Raw genomic sequence first — 16,924 nt, forward strand, 5'->3', positions numbered from 1 at the left:
CCGTTGTACATTCATTCTTCGCAGAACTTCGGCATTTGACACTCGATCGGTCCATGGAATTTTGAGCACACGTCGGTATGCCCACATTTCAAATGCTTCCAATTTCTTCTCGTCTGCTGATTTGACAGTCCATGTTTCAGCCCCGTACAATAGAACAGACCATACATAGCACTTGATAAAGCTGCATGATACAATGATACAAGGTAACCTCACGCTCGCAGCTCACAGAGTTGTATTCGCTTTGCCGTCCCTTCATTGACAAAATTATTTTGACAAACTTTGTATGTATATGTTAAAATATACATATGTACATATGTCAGTTATGTTTACATTTTCAATTTTAACTTCAATTTTATCATTTAAAATTAAATTTTTCCTATAATTTGGATTTATTATGTCCAAACTTTGATGATGATCCATATAAGTCCACTTGTACAACCTCCAAAAAAGTTCAATATTTTTCTCTGATATGGTACGTATTGGTAAGTTACTAGTTTGGTCCATAATTTGCACATCGTAATATTTCTTCTTGTTATAGATGATAGATCGACTGTATCGGTCTCATCCCTTGGGTGTCTCCCACAGAAAATTGTTGGCATAAATGCAGCTTGGACGCACGTTATGATATATTTTGCAGCATGCAGGATTTTTCGTGGGCAAGTACATACTTCCGCTTTGTCCGAAATTTGCACATCAAAAAAGTTCTTCCAAGCGAACAACAAATCAAAGAACAAAAATGTTAGAGGATCGATTTGACATTTTTGCCAAAGGTATTCCTTGTGGTCTTGTTTAGAGCGATATTATGTGTTTCTTGGACAAGCGAATGGTTTCAGACATATTGGTCCAAAAGCTTCAAGAATTCCTACTGGTGGTCACAATAATTGAAAGGAGTGAGTGAGAGGACCAACTTTTGCACAACGTAATATTTCTCTCAAACATGAGCAAGTCCTTGCTCCTGACATGAGCCAACATGCCAACTAAAATGGTTGTTTGGCACGATAACTATCGAGAGAAATGACTCCATAAAATAGATCAAGTTGCAAGATGGACTAAGGCGTGTCGAAAATTGTATAGCGCGTATTCGTAATCATGACTACAGCTCTTGTTAATGTATGTATATATTTGTCTTATTTAGATGATATGTATACTAGATGATATGTATTTTTGCATCATTGATGTTAAATAATAAAAAATTGGAAAGTTATCATGGCTACAACATTATATTATTTTGTGCTGGGGGAAATTAACACATTCTGAGTTATGGACCCGAAATGACACAATATTTAGAACCACGCCTTCTCTCGCACTAAAGTTTTTCTGTTTTTTATACCTACCCCACAAACGCATAAAATGCTATTTTTTATTAGGACGTTTGTCAGCCTTTATTATTTTGTGTACAACCGTGAAAAATGAAATGAAAAATGCAGAAGACTAGGGCTGACTTCCGTATCGTCAGATGAGATGTTGTTTTTAAACGTCGTCAACATATTTCAATAAATGCATTAGAAATATAAATGATACATGTTTGGTTTTTAGTTGCGTTAAAAACGCGCAGTTGTGACGTTATGAACTACGTAGCTTCGCATTTGTTAAATATTGCGGCATTATAAAACACAATACTTCAGACATTTGCAGTCATTTGCCAAGCATCTGACGTTACAGAATTCAGCCTATATTACAAATAATGGATTACAGCTTGGTGGCAACAACAGAAAAGTGGTTCTTAACCAATTCAACGTTGCTCTCATTGAGATCTTGAGACGGCGGACATGAGGGAAGACCTTGATGCGTGGATCATGGACAAGCTTGCTGATTGTTTCAGTTTATTAAGGCGAGACAAATAGGCATTAGCCATCTTGGGTTGACTAAAGTTTTATTCCTTCCATGACAAAACGATTCCCAGATGACAAAACGACCAACAAAGCCACTATGAGCCAATTTCAACAAGTTCCGTTTGTCAACACTTGTGTTCCAATTCCGGGGAATGTTACGGAAATCACGACACAAGGATTCGTCTACGCAATATACGATGAAGGGTCCACAGCAGGCAATGCGACGACGGTCGGGCATGGTTCCACAGTCAGCACGGAAGCGTTACACATTTGGTATTTTGCAACATTAGCACTTCATCAGAAACGACCAATGGCCTTTAAATATGTCATCAATGTTGTGATCCTTGTCAAGCCGGAAGCAGCGATGACAGATACCAAAGCGTAGCTGGTTTAGTACTTGTTTTACATGACCTTGGGTAAGTCTTAGTAGGGGCGAACATGCGTGGCGGTCACACAGCAACTGACAAGAGCGATGACTACAACAACAACCACCACGGACACGTGGAATACAAGCAACAACGCGACTAGTACACTGTGATTCGGCTGTCTGGTGACCTGTAACAAGCAACAAACATTCTATATATAAAAATATAATTCCATACATCAGCGCTCCAATTCAATTACTTACCAGCTTTTTCGCCAACGAAATAAGTTATACGCTAGTTACGGCCATCAATTCATGAATATCGTTGACGACATAAAGGACGACTGCACTGCTGGCTAGCAAACGCTCTTTTCCTTGATTCATCCTTTTCCCAATATACGAGACCAATTAACTTTGGTGTCTTGAGGCATATTGCTTGCCATCTTTCTTGGCAATTTTTCGCAGAGTTATTGTATCTGCAGTCCAGAATTAAACTAATTAAATAAATCACGAAAAGGAACACACTTTCTCCCGCAATAGTGCCAAAGATGATGCTACACCGCTTGGCTAATTTAACTAAATTAATAATTGAGATGTATTTGTTCCAAAAAATTATATGATAGATAAAATGTAAACAAACAATATTTTGTTATTGTTGTCATTGACATACAATAACAACAACTTTCATATTGTTTGGAATGTAGGGTTGTATTTGGCAGCTCAAGGACGGTTTTTTCAAATGAGATTACCTTCTTATTCTGCCATGATAAAGCTGGTTTTAAGCTCAATGTTGATGTCGTGGCTGCTTAGTACTTTTTTTGTATTTGAGAAACGCTTCTCTCGCCATTTCTATACGACATCGTATTTCATTAGAAGATTGCCACTGCTCATTTATTTGTGCTCCCAAGTATTTATATGATTTTACTCTCTCTATTTCTGATTCACGGATTTTTAGTGTGGAGTTGTAGAAATTGGTACTTTTACTAACGATCATATATTTTGTCTTATTAAGATTAATGTATAATCCGTATGAATTACTTATCTCGTTGAGGGAACTTAAGAGACTTTGGAGTCCAACTAAAGAACTCGCTATTATCATGGTGTCATCAGCGTATCGAATATTGTTAATGAATTGTCCATGTATTTGTATCCCAATCCTTTTTCCTTCTACGCATTCTCGAAATATTTGTTCAGCATATACATTAAACAATAATGGTGAAAGTATACACCCCTGTCGAACACCTTTTGATATTACTACTTCATCTGTAGTTTCACCGGATACTTCTACTGATGCTGTCTGGTTCCAGTATAGATTTTTTATACATCTTATGTCATTGTTTTCAATGCCTATGGATGTCAGAATTTCCATTAGCTTGCCGTGTTTAACAGTGTCAAAAGCCTTTTCATAGTCTACAAAACACATAAATACGTCTTTTTGGACATCGCGACACTTTTGGATTAGCACTTGAACACCAACTAGTGCTTCTCGAGTTCCCATTCCCTCTTTAAATCCAAATTGCGTTTCTCCCATTGCTGCCTCGCATCTGGGGTATATTCTTTTGTGAATTATACGTAGGAATACTTTTAAGGCGTGGCTCATTAGGCTAATTAATCTATAATCGTTGCATTTTCTGGCGTTTGCTTTCTTTGGTATGGGGACAAATGCAGATTTCAACCAATCTCGCGGATATTGTCCTGTGTCGTATATATTATTGAACAGTTTCACAAACAATTGTATATTGTTTTCATCGATTAATTTGAGCATTTCGGCGGGAATTTCATCTGGACCAACGGCTTTTTTGTCCTTTAACGATTTTACTGCATATATGACTTCTTCTTTGGTAATAGGATTTACACTTACGAGAGAATTTTCGTTTATGTCAGAGTTTTCATTACGATCACAATCTGATCTTTCATGATCTGTAAATAGTTTTAATATGTATTCATTCCATATTTGCTTTCTTTGCGAGATTTCAAAAACGGCTTGGTTATTATCATCAAAGAGTATAGATGGAGGTTTCCGTTTGTATATTCCGGCTGTTTCTTTCAGCTTTTTGTGCATATTATGGAAATAACTATCCAGAAAATGGTCACACAATGGCTCAGAAGATTTAGCAGAAAAAAAAAACGATTTTTGGGCCGCGTTTTTTTTTTTTTCTCTTGTATAATCCTGAAGCCGGTATAGGTTCTTTATGGGCAATGGTTAGATTTATTCCAAATTATAGCATACACTCTAACCTTTTCAAAATGGTGATACACGTTGCTATATCTTTCCCCGATTCAGAGATAAGGGTCTTAAAATCTTCGAAAACCCATTCTGTTGGGACCATTTTCCGAAAATATGCCCTATTTCCACAATGTGTCAATTGCATTGAATTGATGTCAAATTTTGACATCTTATGTTGCAAACAATTGCCGATTCTGCTACCTGTGTATTTGTACCATGACGACGTTTGAGTAATTGGGAATTTGCAATAATCACCAAACCAACAGTTACTGATCTGGCAACCCTCCTTTACAAATGTCATTCTCTTCTAATTCACATGCCATTTTTTCCAATTAGAAGATTTTTTTCGAGGCGGGTGGATGATTTTTGTTCTTTTTGGGGGTTTATCAAGTAAAATTACATAAATTAAACGAAATTTGTGAATTAAATAGTGTTTCGGGTAAACAAAATTTTATGCAAATCAATAAACAATTTGTTTATTAAACGAAATTAACAATAAAATCGCGTTCTCAATTCATTTGTTGAGGAAAAAACTACGAAAAATCGAAATAAACGAGTATAAAGGTTAGTGTGGCAGAAGGCAAAAGAAAAAAGGGACAACTGAACAAATAAAAACGGTTAAATTATGGCGGGGTGATAAAAAAACCTTTGCAAAAAAGTGTTAAAATATACGATGAAATCTGTGCTAAGCTAATTTCAAGTGGTCTATTTCAGAAACAGGCGTGAATTGAAGTCACCAAAAACAACAACAATTGTAAGAAGAAGCAATAAACAGACACACACAGCGCATCAACATGTCCACAACCTTGAAGTTTGGTAATGTGAAATTAACCAAATGGCAGTTGGCCCTCCTTGTTGGTACTCCTTTGGCGATTGGTGCGGGTATTTATGTTTATCGCAAAGTAAATGCCCCCTCCAACAGCAGTTCCGATGAGAGTGCGAAGAAAAAACAAAAGGCTTTAGATTCCAATAAACAATCGCTGTCCATTGATGGCACCACTGAGGACAAGGAATTGGAAAAGAAAAAGAAGACTGTAGAGCTGGAAAATGAAAAGTTATCTCCACTCAAGGAGGCCACCATGTTCAAGAATGAAGGCAACGTGTGTTATCGTAATGGTAAATTCGATGAAGCCATTAGTTTCTACGACAAGGCCATTGATAAATGCCCAAAGGATAATAAATCCGATTTGGCCATTTTCTATCAGAATCGTGCTGCCAGCTATGAAATGTTACGCAAATGGCAAAAGGTAAAGGACGATTGTACCAAATCTCTGGAATATAATCCCCGCTACGCCAAAGCGTATTTCCGTCGCGCTAAAGCTTATGAAGCGACCAATGAAATTTCCGAATGTTTAGATGATGTCACAGCCACGTGTATTTTGGAAATGTTCCAAAATAACAACACCATTTTATATGCTGATCGTATTTTGAAACAGACAGGACGTGAAGATGCCGAAAAAGCAATTAAAGATAAGAAACCTGTACTACCTTCAAAGAGCTTTATTAATACCTATATGCGTTCGTTTTCATCGGATCCAATTCTAACAATGACCCTACCAGAAACACTTGATAAATCTCATGGTTTTGGTCGTGCCAAGCTGGCCTTGGACATTGAAAAGTATGAAGATATTATTCCGGCGTGCAATGAAGAATTGGAATCTTCGGAATCGGAATCACAATATAAAATCGAAGCATTGCTATTGCGCGGTACTTTCCATTTGATTTCGGGATCGTTTGTGGAAGCACAACAGGATTTGGATGCTGTGATTAATAATGGTAAGTGGATGAGGGATTTTTTGGTATTACTCTATTTCAGCTCGTCATACTGCAGCTTATCTGGGCTCATTTTTGCATCATAGGTACCCTTGATTTAATGTATTGTGTCATTGATGGCATGTGAGCTCAGCTATTTTACCATTGATGAACTGTGTGCTCATCTATTGCATTATAGATGGCCTAAGGGTTCCACTTATGTACCATAGATGACCTGAGGGCTAATCTATTGTAACATAGATGACCTGAGAGCTAATCTTTTGTATTATAGATGAAATGAGGGCTCATCTATTGTACCATGGATGACATGATGACTCATCTATTGTAGTACAGGTGACCTGAGGGCTCATCTATTGTGCCATAGATGACTCGAGGGCTCATTTATTGTACCATATATGACCTAAGGGCTCATCTATTGTACCATAGATGACTTGAGGGCGCATCTATTGTACCATATATGATCTGAGGGTTAATCTATTGTACCATAGATGCCTAGAGGGCTCATCTGTTCTAACGTAGACGACCTAAGGGCTCATCTATTGTACTATAGATAACCTGTGGGCCCATCTATTGTGCCATATATGACCTGAGGGTTAATCTATTGTAACATATATGACCTAAGGGCTCATCTGTTCTACTGTAGACGACTTGAGGGTTCATCTATTGTACCATAGATGTCCTGTGGGCTCATCTTTTGTACCATAGACGACCTGAGGCGCATCTATTGTACAATATATGACCTAAGGGCTCATCTATTGTACCATACATGACCTGAGGGTTAATCTATTGTGCCATATATGACTCGAGGGCTCATCTATTGTGCCATATATGACCTAAGAGCTCATCTATTGTATTGACGTCTCATCTATTGTACCATGGATGACCTGAGGGTTAATCTATTGTATCATATAAGCCCAGAGTGCTCATCTGTTCTACCGTAGACGACCTGAGGGCTCATCTTTTATACCATAGATGACCTGAGGGCGCATCTATTGTCCCATAGATAACCTGTGGGCTTATCTATAGTACCATAGATGACCTGAGGGCTAATATTTTTTATCATAGATGAACTGAGGGCAAATCTTTTGTATTATAGATGAAATGAGGGCTCATCTATTGTGCCATGGTGACCTGAACGCTCATCTATTGTACTACAGATGACTTGAGGGCTCATCTAATGTGCCATAGATGACTCGAGGGCTTATCTATTGTACCCTATATGACCTAAGGGCTCATCTATTGTACCATAGATGACCTGAGGGTGCATCTATTGTACCATAGATGACCTGAGGGTTAATCTATTGTACCATAGATGCCCAGAGGGCTCATCTGATCTACTGTAGACGACCTGAGGGCGACCGTATATGACCTAAGGACTCATCTATTGTACCATAGATGACCTGAGGGTGCATCTATTGTACCATAGATGACCTGAGGGCTAATCTTTTTTATCATAGATGAACTGAGGGCAAATCTTTTGTATTATAGATGAAATGAGGGATCATCTATTGTGCCATGAGTGACCGAAGGGCTCATCTAATGTGCCATAGATGACTCGAGGGCTTATCTATTGTACCATATATGACCTAAGGGCTCATCTATTGTACCATAGATGACCTGAGGGCTCATCTTATGTGCCTTAGATGACTCGAAGGCTCATCTATTTACCATATATGACCAAAGGGCTCATCTATTGTGCCATGGTGACCTGAAGGCTCATCTATTGTACTACAGATGACCTAAGGGCTAATCTATTGTACCATAGATCACCGGAGGGCTCATCTATTGTACCATAGATGACCTGCAGGCTAATCTGACCTGATTGATGGCTCATTTATTGTACCATAGATGACCTGTGAGGTCATCTATTTTGCCATAGATTAACTGTGAGCTTATCTATTGTACCAAATATGACCGGAGGGCTCATCTTCTCTGCTACATATGACTTCTGAGGTTATCTAATTTACAATATTGTCAATATATGTATCTCTGTTGTGATAACAAATCCGCCACTCTATAATAGATTACCAAGTTTATTTTCTTCGAGCTTATCTTTCTTATGCGTTTGAAAACAATAAACAGAATCTACACATATTTTTTCACTATATTTTTTTCTTTCCTTCTTTTTGATTATTTTTGCAGAAGATGCCGATAAGAAGTTACGTACATATGCCTTGATAAGACGTGCCTCGCTGTATATTCAACAAGAGAACAAAGACGCCGGCCTTGAAGATTTTGCTAAAGCTCAAAAATTGCAACCGAAATGTCCTGATATTTATCACCAGAGGGCGCAAATCTTTATTTTGTTGGATCAATTAACCGAAGCTTTAGATGATTTTACAGAGGCGATAGATTTGGCACCTGGTAATGCCATGGCTTTTGTCCAGAAATGTTATGCTGAATATCGTGTTGCCCTGTTGTCACAAGATCAAATGCGTTTGATGAGAGTAATGAATGAATTTAGGAATGCTGTGGAAAAATATCCCGATTGTGTGGAATGTTATAGTTTAATGGCCCAAGTATTGAGTGATCAACAGCAATTCCCTCAGGCCGAACAATTCTATGAGAAGGCAATTAAATTGGCCCCCGATAATGCTTCATTGTTGGTACATCGTGGTATCATGAGCCTGCAATGGAAAGGTGACATTGCATTGGCAATTGAGTTGATGGAAAAGGCCATCGAAATTGATGATAAATGCGGTTTGGCCTATGAAACCTTGGGAACAGTGGAGGTGCAACGTGCAAACCTAGACAGAGCTGTAGAACTGTTCGAGAAGGCAATTAAATTGGCCAAGAGTCAAGCGGAGATGTGCCACCTGTGTGCTTTGAGAAATGCTGCTGTGGCTCAAATAAATGTTACCCGTAAATTGGGCATACCCATGTCCTCAATATCTGCCTTGGCGGAGGCAAGTATAATGGGTCAAGCGGCACAAATGGCAGCAAATTAAATTTAAGTTTTGTTTCTTTATTTTTAATTTACAATTTTTGTTCTAAAGACCTTCACATTGACTAAGGCATTAACTTAATTATATTCGAAACATTTTCTCTTGAGAACACAACAAATGTTTTTGTTAGATATTTGAATTCCGCGCATTTTTTATTGGAATTCAAATGTCTGTCCTTTTTTTATGAAAAAAAGTAAAAAAATGCATTAAGCCAGATTTAGAATTTAGTTTATTTTTATAACTCCCACCAAACTCCAAACGTTGGGAACCTTTTGAATTTGAATATTTTTCGTTTTCGAGTAGAGTATTGAAATATTTTGATAATGATGTTATTTTTTAATTTGTTTAATATTTTGCTGCATTCTTTTCTTGTACCATAGTATTTTTGTATAGTTTTTAAACATTTTGTTGAGTCATTTACAGTTTTTTACAAATTTATCCTTTTTATCATTTATCAAATGCATTGATTTTGCTGACATTGTTTTATTTTGTTGTAACTTTAGACGGTTCACAAATCCTTTGTTAATATAATTTAATTGGTTTTCTATTTGTATAGAAAGCAACATAAAGATATACTATTTACACAGATAATATATAAATTACTACTGTTACACAATTTAAAAATTAGACCAAATAAACCAATAACCATGAATAATTATTTCAACTTAATAAAAATAAATTATTAAAATATTAAGATTTTCGGAGATGTATTTAGATATATAATTAACAAAGAATTCGAATCTAGTTCTTTCAATCAGATTTGGAACCAAATCCAGATTCCATCGGAGGGGTCCACAACGACGGAGCGAGTCTTTGCCAATCATTAAAACCCCTACTTAGGCTTGTTCCATAAATAGTAATCGACAATACTTTCATACAAAAAGTTCTGGATCTTACATAGCAGTGTCCCGTAATGACCCCTATAGAAATGCTGATCTTGGCCTTCTTGAGTAGATGTAAGGAAAAAGTTTTACGACTCTATAACTGACCAGATTAGCCTCGACACTCTGCAACTTGGTTCGTTGAGGATGAACAGATTCCTCTATTGTAATATTGATAGACTGTAATCCCGTAACCGAAAGTAATACAGCAGAGCACCGCCTGGGTATAGACAAACAACAACAACACCCGTGTTCCGGCCAGCGGCTTCCACCTCAGAGTACACATGTTTGTATTTGTATCGTTTTTCTATTTTGGGAGCAGAATATCCCGGAATGCCTGCTCCGACAGACATAGGAAACCCCAAGACCAATATAGATTATTAGTCGGAGGAACATCATGGTCTCCGCGATGCAGGAAACAAAAATAACCGTCACCTTTATCTTGCTACGTTGCGATTGTTACAACGTACGGAGGAAAGATCGCACGAGAAGTGGAGGTTGGGAACTAGATTTCCTATTGCACCAGTCTGTTCAATACAGACCTACATATCTTGGCTGAGCCTGGCTCAGATGTGAAACTGCCGAGGTAGCGTTACTTAACGTATACACCCCGCAAAAAAATAACCGTGTTCCAGGTTATATGCCCAACGATAGCCCGTTTTTGGAATGTCATAACCGACAGGACTTAGAGGACTTTAATGCTTATCATGAGTTTGTGGCATTAGGTCCTTAGCAATGGTCATAGGGGTATAGTTCAAGATAAACAGGTTGATAGTTCTATGGAGAGATTCGCAATTCGCCAGATATAACCTCCAAAGGACGTCAGCTAGCAAGCTATCGTTCCCCTTGGGTCAGACCATTTCTGCTTAGTTGTCTGCATCAGCAGACCACCCCCATTTCATTAGATCTGAACGCATCACTTTAGAGATTTGGCCAACCATTCTGTTGTTCGGGTAGAAGAGATTACGTTCCGAGACATCATCACTCTGCAGCCGCACGCCATATACCTGCTGGTCGAACACTCGAAGTGAGAAATTTCACAGATGAGGCAGTGAGGTTAGCAAATGAGCGTGTTGAGCTTCGTCGAGCTATCCCAAGTGAGCCCAGAGTCAGGAAGCTGACACTGGAAGTGAAGCAGGGGGATACCGAGGTGGTCTAGAAAATTAGGTCCAACGTCACAAGAATTAGCAATCGTATCAAGCTGGTTTGAATAGAACATATGCATTCACAGATGCCATAAACAACTATCGTGTGAAAGCGGTCCTCGGAGGACATCCCCCATCTATAGCACCTGAGTGACAAACTTGAGTAGACCTTTGGCTCAACTACGATCGGAATGGTGCAGCCGTCTAAATTTCTATTAATGACATCGTGCAAAAGACGTTTTTTAACTGTCCTGTCAAACCTATTCAACTAAATACGGTAGCTTTATGGTTACAACCCATCGAAAGCCAGATTAAGCAGAACAAGTAAAAAGTATCAGTAGGCTTTGCCTCTGCCTCCCCTTTTTTCACAGGGGATTTTCAGAATTTTGGGCGTATGAACTTCCCGACATGAATATGCTCAAAAGTTCTGCGGGGGAGGTACCTAAAGGAATGACCCGACATAATCCATTTTGTAAGTGTTGCTTATGTTGGGAGTCACTGAAAAAACATAATATCGCTGCAAACAGTACCTTCGGTCCGAAACTATGTACGTTTGGACAAAATATTTCGTGATGCAAAGTTTGGACCAAATCTATTGCTCCGTTTGTAACATATCGCGGTGCCATTTTAGCGAATATTTTCGAACTTTTGTGGGGGAGGTACCGGAAGGAGTAGACCTATAAGCACCATCTTCGAATTTCATTTAAGATTCGAATAAATATTACGATATACAAAGTGTGGACCAACGCAATATTCGGTTAGAGAGTTGTCGTGCGCACTAACCACGACACATGCTGGCCGTAGGTGTTTTTTCGAGTCATTTACTCAAGAAGTATGGAAACTTCTTTTGTCCCATCCTAAAATGCTATTAATTTTAAAAATTTGGGATCTGTACATAGTACATTTAAGTCTACCACTCTTGTTACCGTTTTGTTTTTGTTTTCTTTTTTGTACAGCAATATATTGAATGGGTGTATAGGTATAGCTGTCGGCAAAAAAATCCACAATAGTTGTGGATTTTGGTTCTTGAAACTTATTTTGAAAAAATATATTTTTATTTAGGCCTAAACATGGCCCAAATTGTGTTGTGGAAAAAGGATTGTGTCTATGCTTATTCCCCACATAAAAGGTTCATTTCTACAACACATGTGCTAATTCCAATTCTATCTATAGATGGCGTCTTAGTAAATTATAGCACGAATAAAAATAATGTAGCTGCAAAAATTTTATAGAATTTTAAAAAGAAACTTACCATTTTGTACTAGCAGAAAGTTGATCAATTCGTTAACACCGAACAATTTTTCTTAAATTTTTATACCGAACACAACACTAAAACCGAATCATAGACTAATGAATCGTATAGACATATAATTGCTCTCAGCATTTATCTTCGAATTTTCGAAAATTGGTAGATGGCGTTAGGGAGGAACTTTTAGAGTGAAAATATTTTTGAGTGATTTCTTTTTGTATGTATTGAGCTTTTAATAGATGGTGGTAGCGCATATTAGATAAAATTTCTTCTTTTTTAAACATTTACAGTCCAACATCTCTAAAACGTTGCAGTGTGGTCCGACGAATTAATACGTTATAGAGAACGGGGTGATTTTTTTTTTAATTTGACCTACATACATTAGTGAAAGCAAATCTGTGTATATGAATAAAAATAAATTTAATTTTTATCTGGAAGTGAAATAGGAAAAAACGATCAGGAAAATTGTTTCAAGACTCCGAAAAAGTTAATCTGCTTACGTTTCATTTTACTCCGAATCTAAATAAAAATAGCAATAACGCGCTGTTCTCTATTATTTTAGGATACGCTTTTACTTTTAATATTTAATGCATTATACAGATTTGAAACAATGTGTTGTAGTTAAAGAGTCGCTATCAACATTAACACGTTCGCGGACGTGAATGCTATAGCATTCCCATTGAAAGTCATGTTTTGGACATTTATTTCTGAACAATCGTATGTTTTTGAGGTTAATGTATACAATACCACTAATATCATAAATATTCATAATACAATAAATAAAAAATTATAATAACATTAATTAATAAATACAAAAAAATCTAATTTCGAAAAAAAATTGGGTGTCATTTTGTGAACTTCTCTGAGTTTTTTTGCGTCCGCGAACGTGTCAACATAGTAATCATACCATCTTCAATATTATTTTCTTATGAATATTGAGATCATATTTCTGTTGTAGTAATATAAGTTCTGATCATTTTTAAAAGTTCACTAACTTCTTGTAGACTATAGTGTTTTACATAGTACTGTAGAGTAAACGAAAAACAATTAGTATTATTTTCTTAAATATCAGCAGTTTCTCTTTTTAATTTGTGTTCTAATTTTCAAGAAACTAGGCAAAATAGTTATAAAAATTTGTCGTATTTTGAAGCAATTTGTATTCTAGTTGAACGTTGTTAAGAGTTTAGCTTTTCATTTATTACGAAACTTCAATGAAGAAAAATTAAAAAAAAAGAAAATTCTTTATAGAGACATTGTTTTGTGTAAGAATATCCACTTATTCCTATACACTTCGTTATAGAGAAGGTAGACTGTATTAATAAAAATCAAATGGTCTGTGAATAGTTAAATTAGATAAGTTATCTCACATGCAGCCTAACCGTTGTGCCACTGAAGTGATAATTTTGCCACTTTTTCGTTTGGGATACTTTTGTGCCTCTTTTTAAGAGTTTCTGATACTGTTGCAAAAACACTTTTATACACTTTAAATATATGAAAACTACCCGTAAAAAGCCGGTAGGACTTCGATGTACATACAAATGAGAAATATTAGTTGCGTTTGTCATTTAAGCATATCGTCACCATAAATGCCCAAAGACGTAACCGACATGAAAATCCAAATTCGTTTTTTGACGTAATCTTATACATAAAGCTAAAATACATGTTCTGGCAAAATTTCAAGCTTCTACGTTCAAAAACAACGATCCTATTCAAGAAATGGCATTTCGGAAAATGGGATAATATTGCAGATTTTGTTGTAATGAAGGATCTCGAAACTAAGAAATTCAACGGTTTTGGTTTCACTACTTATTTCCCTTCGGATATGATCGATAATATCCCATATTCTCGCCTTCATAAGATTGATATTCCGTAAAACAGTTTTTAATTTTATATCGTTTTTTGCTTCTCCTGTAAAGTTTTGGTTTTGTGGGTTACGTCTTCGGGCATTTATGGTGACGATATGTATTATCTTCTATACGTTTTGGGCTGAAGCAAATGACTGTGAAAAAAGTTTCCTCACCGACTGCGAACACTAACTAAGGGCCTTTTGATATGTTTTCTATTAAAAAAATTACGGCGATGTGATGGTATTTTTGATATTTGCTAAAATTGCAAAAAAGATAAACCTTAATGTACCTGCTTATATACAAACAATTCTGTTCCTAAGCTTTCTTTTAAAAACACTGACAACAATGCTAATTACGACAAATATAAAATGTCTGAAAATTGCGATTCACCTGAATAAGATGGAATGCAAAATTTCAACACTGTATTCTTATACGAATATCTTCACTTCTAGCCGGGGTGGCTGATAACATTAGATCTCCCTAAAAATGTTTACCGTCAAAAGCTTACGCACACGGGGTAGTGGTGGAGGGTATCACATAGTCGGTCCCGTGTCGACTATAGCCTTTGCTCACTTGTTTTTGTGTGGTATTATATCACTAAAAAACTCTCCTAACCAATATCTTTTTCCAACTCTAAGGTTTTTACATAGAGAAAAAGAAAACAATGTACACCTATCATTAATATTCATTGGAATCAAAATGTTGTACATAGATATTCGTATGAGGCGGCCTGACGGAATAGTTCCCAACAACATCTCCGGGAAATTGGGAGAATGTGGTTGAAGGGTATATACAACATATATTTTGTTCTGCTGAAGTTAACTCCTATCTCTTACATCCAAGGTTTATTATTTAGTAAGGTTATTCAGAAGGCAAATTCAGACCGTAGTATTCTTGTGATATAATTTTTTTTCAAATAAACATGTTGTACTAGAATACATTTAGTTTAATTGGAATATTTTGTTAAAATAAAATACTTTTTGACCGCAAGAGAATACATCACCTGGGTTTACTGCGTCACATGGTAATTGCATCTATTGAAATTTGTTGAAAAATTATTTATGCAATCGTTGACGTTCATAAAAAACATCGAAGTAAGTTATGTTTTTAGAACTATAGTGCGATTCTCTAATACGTTTTTGGAGTTACCGACAAAAATCGGTAAAATTAAAATGCTTATAATTTCGGTAATTAAAAATATTATTCGGTAAGCTAGCGACCAATAAAAAGTAGTCGTAAAGGTATACTGATATCAAGAGTGTTGTCAACTTTTACTTGAACTTTTCATTTCATTTTCACATGTCAGTGATTGGAATTGTCGGCCAGTCCCGCCTATAGCTTTTGCTTACTTCTTTGTTAAAAGTCTCCATTTTAAATCCTTGAACGGATCATTCTTAAATTGTCACAGTGTTAATACATATTGTGAAAGTAAAATAGACTGGAGAGGAAATTGTAGTACCATTATAATACATAGTTTTTCAATGCGTATATCCTAGTGATGCTATAGACACCGTCTCAAAAATGGTTTGACATGAATCGTACCAAAAATAGGAGTTGCATAACATTCCGCTGTCTACATATGAATAATACTTATATATTTTCATACTTGTACTGTATTACTATCTGACCCGTTCGTTTTCTCCGTAGTGATGTCATGGCGTTCGAAATCAAATTCCTCCGGAACTAAGCACTTCAGCGGTTTTGGTTTCACTATTTATTCCCATTCTTACATGATTAAAATGTTCAAAATATTCCCTCTCATAAAGTTCGATAACAACAAGTTTGTTCAAACATATTAACTAATTCGTTTAATATTTTATTTTTTTGTATTTCCCTTTGTTTTCTTTACTAAATCATACTTCTTCTATACGTTTATAATTTGTATTTTTTTTAAAATTTAATAATTTTTGTCATAGTCACCAAATCAATTCATTTTTTAATTTGTTTTCAATCAATTTTCATTTGTTATAAATTTGTTCTCACTTTTTTTAATGTGTAAAATGTAACGTTTATAAATACATATATTTGTGTTAGTTGTGCTTGAAGCAAATTTGTACCTCTAGTCATATACAGCAAACATTGTGATCGGATAAAATGAATAAAACATCTTTAACATACATATGTAAATAATTTCAAGATCAAAATTTACAGCCTATTTATGTATGTCGAATGAAGAATGTGTGCGAAAGAAACACGTCCAAACTCTTGTGTGTTTTTCAAATTTGTTTTTTGTTTTGAAGCAAAAGCAAAGGTAAAATAATTTCGAAAACTAAAGTTCGGGCGTGTTTCATTCGCACACATTCTTTTTTCGACATACAGAAACTGGCTGTTAGTATCCTTTTTATTGAGAAATGCCCCGTTTGCACTCAACCGGGTTAACCCAGGGGGTTTGGGTTTCAAATTTCAACCAGCATATCGGGAAAGAAAGCGAAATAATTTTGGACGCGTATCTAACAAGTGTGTGGCAAAGTTTTTTTTTTAACAAAAACAAGGATTAAAGACATGGTAGAACAAATATAAGGTAAAGTTAATACTACAACAAATACAACTCGAACAACAACCACAAAGGAATTTGTTTTTGTTTGTAACGTTACTGCCAGTTGTATTTGTAAACAAAACAAGGAAATGTCTATAAATTAATGGAATTTAAAAAACTAATAA

General features: G+C 36.1%; 2 protein-coding genes across 2 annotated transcripts; one reads left to right on the forward strand and one right to left on the reverse strand.

The window, feature by feature from the left end:
• Positions 1-1,709: 1,709 nt before the first annotated feature.
• LOC141392486 (large ribosomal subunit protein uL4-like) lies at positions 1,710-2,520 on the reverse strand. Its single transcript, XM_073965424.1, has 2 exons — positions 2,126-2,520; positions 1,710-2,080 (listed from the first exon to the last, which is right to left on the reverse strand). The coding sequence occupies exons 1-2, from the start codon at positions 2,434-2,436 to the stop codon at positions 1,819-1,821; spliced, it is 573 nt and encodes a 190-aa protein (XP_073821525.1). The 5' UTR covers positions 2,437-2,520; the 3' UTR covers positions 1,710-1,818.
• A 2,131-nt stretch (positions 2,521-4,651) lies between these two features.
• Tom70 (translocase of outer membrane 70) lies at positions 4,652-9,820 on the forward strand. Its single transcript, XM_073970466.1, has 3 exons — positions 4,652-4,987; positions 5,138-6,199; positions 8,339-9,820. The coding sequence occupies exons 2-3, from the start codon at positions 5,218-5,220 to the stop codon at positions 9,142-9,144; spliced, it is 1,788 nt and encodes a 595-aa protein (XP_073826567.1). The 5' UTR covers positions 4,652-4,987; positions 5,138-5,217; the 3' UTR covers positions 9,145-9,820.
• The last annotated feature ends 7,104 nt before the right edge of the window (positions 9,821-16,924 follow it).

This window comes from Musca autumnalis, unplaced genomic scaffold (genome assembly GCF_047663935.1).
Source record: "Musca autumnalis isolate F117 unplaced genomic scaffold, ASM4766393v1 scaffold_2, whole genome shotgun sequence".
NCBI lineage: Eukaryota > Metazoa > Arthropoda > Insecta > Diptera > Muscidae > Musca > Musca autumnalis.

Coding starts and splice junctions, on each gene's coding strand:
- Tom70 (XM_073970466.1), top strand. CDS start 5,218: ATGTCCACAACCTTGAAGTTTGGTAATGTGAAATTAACCAAATGGCAG. Junction 6,200..8,338: donor GGATGCTGTGATTAATAATG/GTAAGTGGATGA, acceptor TTATTTTTGCAG/AAGATGCCGATAAGAAGTTA.
- LOC141392486 (XM_073965424.1), bottom strand. CDS start 2,436: ATGTATGGAATTATATTTTTATATATAGAATGTTTGTTGCTTGTTACA. Junction 2,081..2,125: donor CATTGGTCGTTTCTGATGAA/GTGCTAATGTTG, acceptor CTTCCGTGCTGA/CTGTGGAACCATGCCCGACC.